Raw genomic sequence first — 9,501 nt, 5'->3', positions numbered from 1 at the left:
AGAGGGCATGGCGTCCCAAAGGAGAACGAGACAAACATCATAATTACGCAGGACCTCACACCCTGTGCTCTCATTGGCTGCATTCAGTCAGGTGTGTCCCTTGGCGCCGTTTTATGCTGAAGCCTCCGAGCAACAGCCCCCAGACTACTGAAAGTGTCAAACACTGCGGCGTGGTTCTGATTACGCGATGGCACACCAGAACGGAGCCTCAGATCACACTTTGCTTGTCTTTCGAGGAATGTTTATTCATGCAACCCAGAAAGAAGCAGTGCAGATCATGGAAGATGCGCTGCTTGGAGTTAATGCCGGGGGAAAGGTTTGATTTTGGAAAAAAAAAACATTTGATTCAACCTCAGCCGTGCACTTTACGCACTTTTTTTGCAAGCCTGCTTTAATCATTGACTATTTATTGATTCCCTTTCTGTTATCAGATTTCCTTCATTGGAGAAGGCAAAGAGCTGGATAGACTGTCTGAAACTTTTGGATTCAGTCCCTCAGCAGTAATCCAACTGAAACAACAGTAAGTGTTTGTTTTATCATGTAATGAGAGCTTGACTTCCAGAACCAATTTTCCATAGGCAATAATGTAAAGTCACTTTGTTTCAGGCTCTTATTTTGGCCATCAATACACTTTTATTATCTGTATAGAGGTAACCTGTGGGTGTTATTTTAATGTTAATACAGGTTGTTCATAAAGATAAAAACATAATTTTATATTGGTTTAAAATTAGTTTTTAAATACTTCTTGTTTGTCAATATGTAACCTGGGATTGGCTGGCGATTAGTCCAGGGTGTACCCTACCTCTCGCCCAAAGACAGCTGGTATAGGCTCCAGCATACCCGCGACCCAAGGAGGATAAGCAGTATAGAAGATGGATGGATGGAAAATGACTCACTCTTTGAAGACGACTCACCAACACATGATGTAGACTCAATATTGTCACATAGTGACTTTTTTTAATAAGCAAGATACTAAGCTCCAATTTTGGTTCTATGGTTATCATTACACCTGTAGCCACCACTGGTACACTTTCTGTGTTGGCATCATCATTTTCTACCCGCTTATCCTCACGAGGGTCGTAGGCGCCCTTCTCGGGCGACAGGCGGGGTACACCCTGGACTGGTCGCCAGCCAATCACACGGCACATATAGACAAACAACCATTCACACTCACATTCATACCTATGGACAATTTGGAGTCACCAATTAACCTAGCATGTTTTTGGAATGTGGGAGGAAACCGGAGTACCCGGAGAAAACCCACGCATGCACAGGGAGAACATGCAAACTCCACACAGAGATACCCAAGGGTGGAATCGCACCCTAGCCGGCACGCTAACCACTTGGTCACCGTGCAACCGGAATCACGTGTTGTCAAATCCAAATGCTCACTAAAAGTCTCACAAGGGTTTATTTCAGTTTTGTAGTTCCACTCCACAGTTGCGATGGAAATAATACAACATAAAATGTGTTGTATTGCACTGTGACAACTGTGACATAATGGCTTTGTGCATTGCAGTGAATTCTTCATGCCAGGGATGGTGGACACACACATCCACGCATCACAGTACAGCTACGCTGGCACCGCCCTGGACATGCCTTTGTTGGACTGGCTCAAAAAATACACCTTTCCAGTGGAATCAGAATTTAAAGATTTGACTTTTGCACAGAGGGTCTACACTCAAGTCGTGGTAAGCATGTGTATACAGTATATGTACGTTAGTCTACAAGCTGCAGCAGAACAAACTGTTGTTAAGCAACCTGTTGTTTGAGAAGGGTGTTAACTATTGGTTGGCTGAATCACGGATGGAAAATAGGAGAAGAATGTTCAAAGGCTGTCTTTATCCTGTAACTCAATCCATGTCATTTGCAGAGAAGAACTCTGAGAAATGGAACAACTACAGCTTGTTACTTTGCCACCATATATACTGACTCCTCTCTCCTACTAGGCCACATTGCAAGTAAGAACTCCTTCACTCACACATAATACTTTACATGAGCTATAAGATAAGTTAAAAAAAAGCAAGCCTCTAGAATCATTTATAACAACAGGGTCAGAGTCTAATTGAACTGTTTTGTGTCGTATGATTCCAGATAGTTGCTGACCATCTTGTTTCTCAACTATATCATAAACACATCTTTATAACTTGTTTCTTTTTCCATGCATTGCATATGTAATTGTATAATTGCACTGAATAAATCATTCATCTGATCTTCAGGCCCATACTCAAGGTTAGGGATTGGTACGGAAATGTTGGCAACCACGCCAAAAAACTAAGTAGATATTGGTGCCTCATTACAGCACTAAATGAATAGTTACGGTGCTATTAAATTATTAGTCATTATTAACTCATTCAATCCTAGCCATTTTTCAAAAAACAACTCCAGAATATTGTCTTCTATGGATATATAAACATGGAACATACCAAAATATTTGCTACCTTTTTCCATTCTAGTCAGTAGTAGAACATGAGTAAGTTTCAGAAAAATATCAACTCCCAACTAGAAAAGGTGTGTTACTTCCATTCACATGATCCCTGCCGAGCGCTTATTAAATGCACTTCTGCCACTTTGTGGCCATTTTTTGGGGGCTTAGAATTGCTCGGAAGTGAAATGCATTAGTGGAGATTTGCGTCATCACCTCTTTTTGCCTCTCGCACAAAAAAACGTTAGACATATCAACAGGTTGTTGGGATTGGCATTTGGGTTTATAAAAACAATGTGTAACTACGTCTTTGTTATTGAATAATAAAATAATTCTAATTTAGTGGCAGCTGCACGGCGGAAGAGTGGTTAGCACGCAGGCCTCACAGCTAGGAGACTCTAGTTCAATTTCACCCTCGGCCATCTCTGTGTGTAGTTTGCATGTTCTCCTCGTGCATGTGTGGGTTTTCTCCGGGTACTCCGGTTTCCTCCCACATTCCAACAAAATGCTAGGTTAATTGGCGACTCCAAATTGTCCATAGGTATGAATGTGAAGGTGCTTGAAAGAATATCGTCTTGTAAATAACTAAAATTTTGTAAGACTGACTAGTAAACACCATTGTATCCGTAGTTTAGCATTACCAGAATTGCGCATCAATTATCAAATTCTGCTCATATTGTGGGGAATATATGCTGTTAAATGGACTGTATGCAGCTTCTTTCTCCAGTTGCCTATTGGGCGTCAACATTTGAACATAGTGCAAGTATTATATTTCCTCCTTCTTCCCTCTTTGAGTATGTGGATGTAACACGCATGCAACTAGTCATGTTTGTTGTTGGCTAATGACAGAGATTTGGCTAAGTTTAGCTACTCATGTTATCTAGCCTTGAATGCATAGCCGTATTACAACCACAAGATGACTCCAAATTGTCAATGAGACTGACATGATGGTGTATATGAGACAGCAGTGAGTGACAGCCATGAACGCCAGTTTTTTTTTATTCATGTTGAACTAAAATCTATGACACTTTTTATGCAATTGAATTGTTAATTATGAAAAATATTGACTTTTTGTATTTTCTTTCTTGTTCAACTTGCATGTCACAACATTGGGTTAAAAGGTTTGGGACAACATTTTTCTTTTATTTTCAGTACTGCTTCGGGCACTGGGTCAAAAGTACCAGTTTGGCACCAGTATTGTGTAAACGAAACCAGATAATATGTAAACGATACTCAACCTTAATGAATCCTCACCTTTGTCCCAGCTGAATTAACTGCCATAAAATGTCTTACAAGGCTATAAACGGTTGATAAGCTTTTTAAAGTTTACTCACGTGAACACTCGTATTTCTTACTTATAATACACTTGTATTTATATTGAGGACAAGCGGTAAAGAAAATTGATGGATGGGTGTGGATGGATGGATGGGTACAGTATAAAAGTGCAGGTATATACTAGTATATGTCTTTGAGAATCAAATACATATTTGAACAAAGAGTCAGTGGTGCTCTGATGGTGCCTTGAGGAGTTCCAATTGTGCACAGTTTATAATTGATAATGACACTGTATTAGACGGTATCTTTGGAGTCGAGGTTTCTTGTGTGTGTGTGTGTGTTTTTAAGTTGGGCTAAGTTCCTGGAGAGAAACTGGCCCGTTGCCATGTATAAGCACTGGTATGTGAGGAGGCAGTATTCAACCCTCACACTTACCATCGGGATTCTGGATTTATTGAAACGTCTGAGGGCTTCGGCCAGGAATCCCAACAAGGATTACAAGCATTATGGCAGCCCAGCCTGGTGGAGACAAAGATTTTTCACCCCCCAAAATAGTAGCAAGCCACCAGGTAGCATATTTTACCAATGGGGCTTAGTAGGAGTGACAGCAGGTGACAACGTGTCATTATGTGATGGACAGCAGACATGTAAGCAGAGAACAGTGTGGAAAGCATAAGAGGCTAAAAATGTAAAACAATGGGACTCCCTGAAGTTCAATGGTACAGTTCCAAAACCAGTTGTCGCCTCTCCAATCCACCTTTTTCCCAAGCCAAACAGACTGCATCAAAGTTGCATCATGTAACGATCTGACATTGTTGTGTTCATGTTTTCTTGTAGATGACTTAGGACAGCGAGCCTTGGTGGGTAAAGTGTGTATGGACCAGAACAATTCTGTGAACTATTACAAGGAGACCCTTCAAGAGTCCCTCGAGGAAACACGCCGGTGTGTATAAACCATGTGTTGGAAGTTCTGTGGAATTACAGATTTAGTAAAAAGAGCCATTTTCTTTACCTTTTGAAGGTTCATTTCACAGCTGTTGGCCAAGAAGGTAAGCTTGTGCAAGGAGAACCATTATGTCCTATGTAGTGAAAATGTTGTGTTGCATCCACATAGCCACACTACTGTTACACTTGTCTACAAAACAAGCTACTCTGAACAGGGCTGGTTAGAGAAGTTTTTAAGTGTATGGTAATTCCTTGTTGTATTTTTGATCCAGGCTGCACGGCGGACGAGTGGTTAGTGTGCAGGCCTCACAGCTAGGTTAGGTTAGGTTAGGTTAATTGGCGACTCCAAATTGTCCACAGGTATGAATGTGAGTGGGAATGGTTGTTTGTCTATATGTGCCCTGTGATTGGCTGGCGACCAGTCCAGGGTGTAGGCTCCAGCACCCCCTGTGACCCTCGTGAGGATAAGCGGTAGAAAATGAATGAATGAATGTTTTGATCCATGCAAAATTGAATTATATGTCTCAGAAAATGATCAGGAAATTAGTCAATTTAGAGCTCAGACCATCTAATTTAAACTTCCTGGATTTATTCCATGTTAGAACAAAATCTCCACTTTCACTTGTGTTTTCTCAAATCAGTGGCACTTTGCATCAGCATTCATAATAGTTTGTTCTGATCTGTTGTTAGTATGCTCTTGTCAAGCCAGTGGTGACTCCTCGCTTTGTCTTAACATGCTCGGGAGCCTTGATGGGTCAACTGGGACAGCTTGCTAAAAATAACAACCTGCATATCCAGGTAACCTCACCGTAGTAACCAAATCTGGCAATGTCTACATACATTAGACCAGGGGTCGGGAACCTTTTTGGCTACGAGAGCCATGAAGGCCAGATATTTTAAAATGTGTATCTGTGAGAGCCATATACATTTTTTTAAACATTGAATGCAATAAAATGTGTGCATTTTTATGTAAGACCAACAGTTTTAGATATAATGGGCTCTAATTACGTAGACCAGGCACACTACCCCACGCCAATGGGGTGTGGCCAGCACACTTTCGTGAGCAGCGCAGTGTCTAATAATAAATCAAATACTTGTTGCCATTAATACAACTTCTGCTGCTGCATAATTTTGCACCATACTCCGTAGACGTATTTCATTCTTTTGGCCATCTTCGTCAGAAGGCTTGGTTCTGCAGCTTTAGCTATTTGACTAAAGGAGGAAAGTTTATATTTACATGTTTTTTTGACATCTCAATGACCGAGGTAGACTACAGCATTACCCAGTAATAATCAAGTTTTGGTGTTTGACCTGGAAAATATCATCAGGAAAGATAGATATGGTCGGCCGTATTGCAGTAGAATATAGATGGACGAATTAAAATGCATAAGAAAGTTGTTGATTTTGAATATTATTTATATTATTATGTCATTTCTGTGATGTTTACTTTAAAATGTTAGCAAAAATACATTTTTATTGTGGTAAGAAATGCTTGAGAGCCAGATACAGTCATCAAAAGAGCCCTACCTGGCTCCCGAGCCATAGGTTCCCTACCTCTGCATTAGACTGTCCTGTTTTTTTTGTTGTTTTTTTTATTTCCAGAGTCATATTAGTGAAAATGTTGAGGAGGTAAAAATTGTGAAGGAGCTATTCCCTGATTGTGACTCCTATTCAGATGTCTACTTCAAACACAACCTGCTTACCAACAAGGTGAGGTCAGATCTTTTGTTGGGTGAAGATATCAGTTTGTTCATGATGGTGTTGCTTGACAGACGGTGATGGCACATGGTTGCTATCTCAGTGATGAGGAGTTGGCTTTGTTCAGGGAGACAGGAGCATCTTTATCACACTGCCCCAACTCCAACATCTCGTAAGTCAAACTAGTTTGCTTGGTTTGAAAGGATTTTGACTTATTTGATGTTACCCACTTTCTGACCGATGATGATTTGTCCACCCAGGTTGTGCAGCGGGATGCTGGATGTATGTAAGGTCCTGAGGCACAAAGTCAAGCTGGGCCTGGGAACAGGTTTGAATCGATTTATAAAGATCATTTTAGATTAAGTGAAATATTTTCATACAGCATAGAATACATGTTCATGACCCTTTACATATGTTTTTTAATATCATCAAAATATTATCTAAACGTACAAAAACACCCCTACCGTTACCTTTACAGTCATATTACCCAATATAGGAGATAGAATTTGAGAAAATAAACTATTTAAGACATAAACAAGACTCGTGCATGTCCTCATGTCTCCTCACCGCATGCCACAAGCTGTACACAGACTACTCTAACTATATACTCTTGATCAGGGGTCTCAAACTCAATTTACTTGGGGGCCACTGGAGCTAGGGTCTGGGTGAGACTGGGCCACATCAGGTTTTCCCAAAAAAAAAAAACGCATTTATTAAAAACAGAAAAATGAATAAACTTTGCTTTGGTTTCAATTTTCTACAATAAAAGCTCTCATAAAACATTCCACTGTTCTCAAATATCTTAATTTTTATTTTTCTGCACAAAATAAGATGAAAAATAAATAAACAAATCAAGAATAAAGAAAATCAATCAATCAGTAATAAATAAATATAATAATAATAATAAAACAGCAAATAATAAAAACTTAAGGAACCACATATAGTTGGTGGGTAGACAAATTATTTTTTTCAGATTAAAATGAACAAAGCATTATTAGAGCCCTGTAGACATGACAAAACACGACTATAGTCACATTTATACTCTTTTTATTTACAACATATTGCGCAACTGCAGGGTCTTGAGACATGCTAACTCACAAACTAGAGAGCTAGCGACCTAAACGGTCGCCTCCAAGTTATTTCCTTTAAACTTAAAAAAGCCAAAAACTTACCACTTCCACATGGATAGGGAGGATAACTATTAACAGTTATTTAACCTTTAACATGAACATTAATCAAACGTAATATTTTTTTCTGGGTACATGATACCATACAGCATCCATATCAAACTTGCGCGGGCCGCACTAACATTAAACTTTCATATCAAGGCGGGGGCCTCAAACTAGTGTTCTGGGGGCCACATTTGGCCCGCGGGCCGCGTGTTTGAGACCCCTGCTCTTGATCCTTCTGATGCATCCTTCGATAGATGTAGCAGGGGGCTACTCTGCCTCCATGCTGGATGCCATGAGGAGAGCCATGGACACATCCAAAATCTTGACCATCCAGGACCCAAAACATGAGACCCTCAACTTTGAGGAGGTATTCCGACTGGCTACACTGGGAGGCAGCCAAGGTAGGACCCAAACCCTTGTAGTCATGCTGCTGAGTATGTTTGATTAACTGAGCAAATCTGCCTTAAGTGTTGCACTTTAAGATCGGCATGTTTTTATGTATTCTGTCTCCAGCGTTGTCCCTAGATGACCAAATTGGAAAATTTGAGGTGGGCAAAGACTTTGATGCACTGAGGGTGAATGTAGCAGTTCCTGATGGGCCCATTGACGTGATCCAGCATGAGAAACCAAAGGTGTGTTTGAAAGTGAAAATTTGAAGGTTAAAATCAAACCGATTTATCTTTACTCTATTTTTAGATTATTCTGGAAAAGTTCCTGAATTTGGGTAAGTGACCAGTTCAGATTACTACGAACTATATTGTATCACACATCGCCAGCTTTATTGTTTGATTCCGTTCATGCAGGTGATGACCGCAATATTGTAGAAGTTTATGTGGCTGGAAAGAAGGTGGTACCATTGCCTGTGTAGATCCTATGTCCATAATATCCGCTGCATTGCTTCAAAACTGTACTGCTGCATTTGTTCTCAAATGAGTGATACTGTAACACAAATGAATTATAGAATGGTCATTTATATTTAGCTGCGTGTCAACTTTTTGTCAATCGTTTTGTCACTACGATAATCCAAGGTAACTAACTTGCAATGCCTTCATGATCACGTTTTAAAGTTTGTGCAGCTCGGAAAGATGTATAAAAAGAGGTATAAATGCTTTTCTAATCATATTCTATTGTTGTTTTACTGAGTGCCTTTAAATGCCATGGATTGCAGAGGAACACAATTGTTTTAAATCTCCCTTTCGCTTTTCTTTTGATACATTTTGTGCAGCTATTGTATTGTATTGTGTAATAAAGTTAGCAAGGATTGTAAATTGAGTTTATGAAAATGTAGACATTTTACATAGAACGTTTAAATTGTGTATTTTAAATTGTACTTCCACTTGGGTTACTCCATTGGAACGTGAAATAAAAAATACTGTGAATTCAAGTCTGTTCTTCACATTTTTCATTAACATGGTTTTTGTTTATGTTTGACTAGAATGCTGAATGAGGTTGGCCCTTGTAAGCTCTAAGTAGAACATTTCCCAGCATTACAAGTGCTTACAAGTGGATATTTTTCATGTGATCAATACAATAATGCCAGGATTCATGTTCAGCGTCACAGGTAGGCTGGAGCCTATCCCAGCAGAAGGTATCTGTAACAATCTCTGAAATTATTGGGATGTGTGTGAGGAACCTGAAGCAGTGATTGACCATCCCATCATCAAAACAGAAGCATCTGGGCCAGACAGCAGGAAGGATTGGCCACAAAAAGAAGACATGAAGACAACCATGTGCTACTGACAACCTCAGTGCCACGACAAATTTCACAGGATTATAGCAATAGTCACACTTTTTGGGGGGGCACTGCACACAATACCAGATTTCTCATTCTTAAGAATCCCTGATGAAATCAATCTCTATACTGTACATGTCATGAAATAAATAAATGCCAGTGAGGTGGGACATGACAAAGCCCAATTTAGCTAGCATAATGGAAAAGAAAATTATAGAAAATGGCAGGGTGGGGGAGACACTATTTTGGAAAAA

The 9,501-nt window shown here is 39.8% G+C and overlaps 1 protein-coding gene across 2 annotated transcripts; it reads left to right on the top strand.

The window, feature by feature from the left end:
* Positions 1-8,878, top strand: gda (guanine deaminase). 2 transcript variants are annotated; one of them, XM_058071284.2, is made up of 14 exons: positions 4-316; positions 432-520; positions 1,520-1,691; positions 1,874-1,961; positions 4,538-4,643; positions 4,722-4,749; positions 5,336-5,443; positions 6,248-6,355; positions 6,418-6,515; positions 6,604-6,671; positions 7,770-7,916; positions 8,029-8,147; positions 8,212-8,239; positions 8,319-8,878. In XM_058071284.2, exons 1-14 carry the CDS (start codon positions 188-190, stop codon positions 8,381-8,383), a joined length of 1,353 nt encoding a protein of 450 aa, XP_057927267.2. In that variant the 5' UTR covers positions 4-187; the 3' UTR covers positions 8,384-8,878. The 2 variants fall into 2 exon arrangements, with proteins under 2 accessions (XP_057927268.2, XP_057927267.2); XM_058071285.2 differs by lacking the exon at positions 5,336-5,443 and having other exon boundaries at positions 1-316.
* Positions 8,879-9,501: the final 623 nt, after the last annotated feature.

Source organism: Doryrhamphus excisus, linkage group LG3 (genome assembly GCF_037039965.1).
Source record: "Doryrhamphus excisus strain RoL-2023G ecotype Guam linkage group LG3, RoL_Dexc_Guam_v1.1, whole genome shotgun sequence".
In the NCBI taxonomy this organism is placed as follows: domain Eukaryota; kingdom Metazoa; phylum Chordata; class Actinopteri; order Syngnathiformes; family Syngnathidae; genus Doryrhamphus; species Doryrhamphus excisus.
The sequence above is the reverse complement of the archived record's forward strand: the minus strand, read 5'-3'. Positions and strand labels throughout refer to the sequence as shown.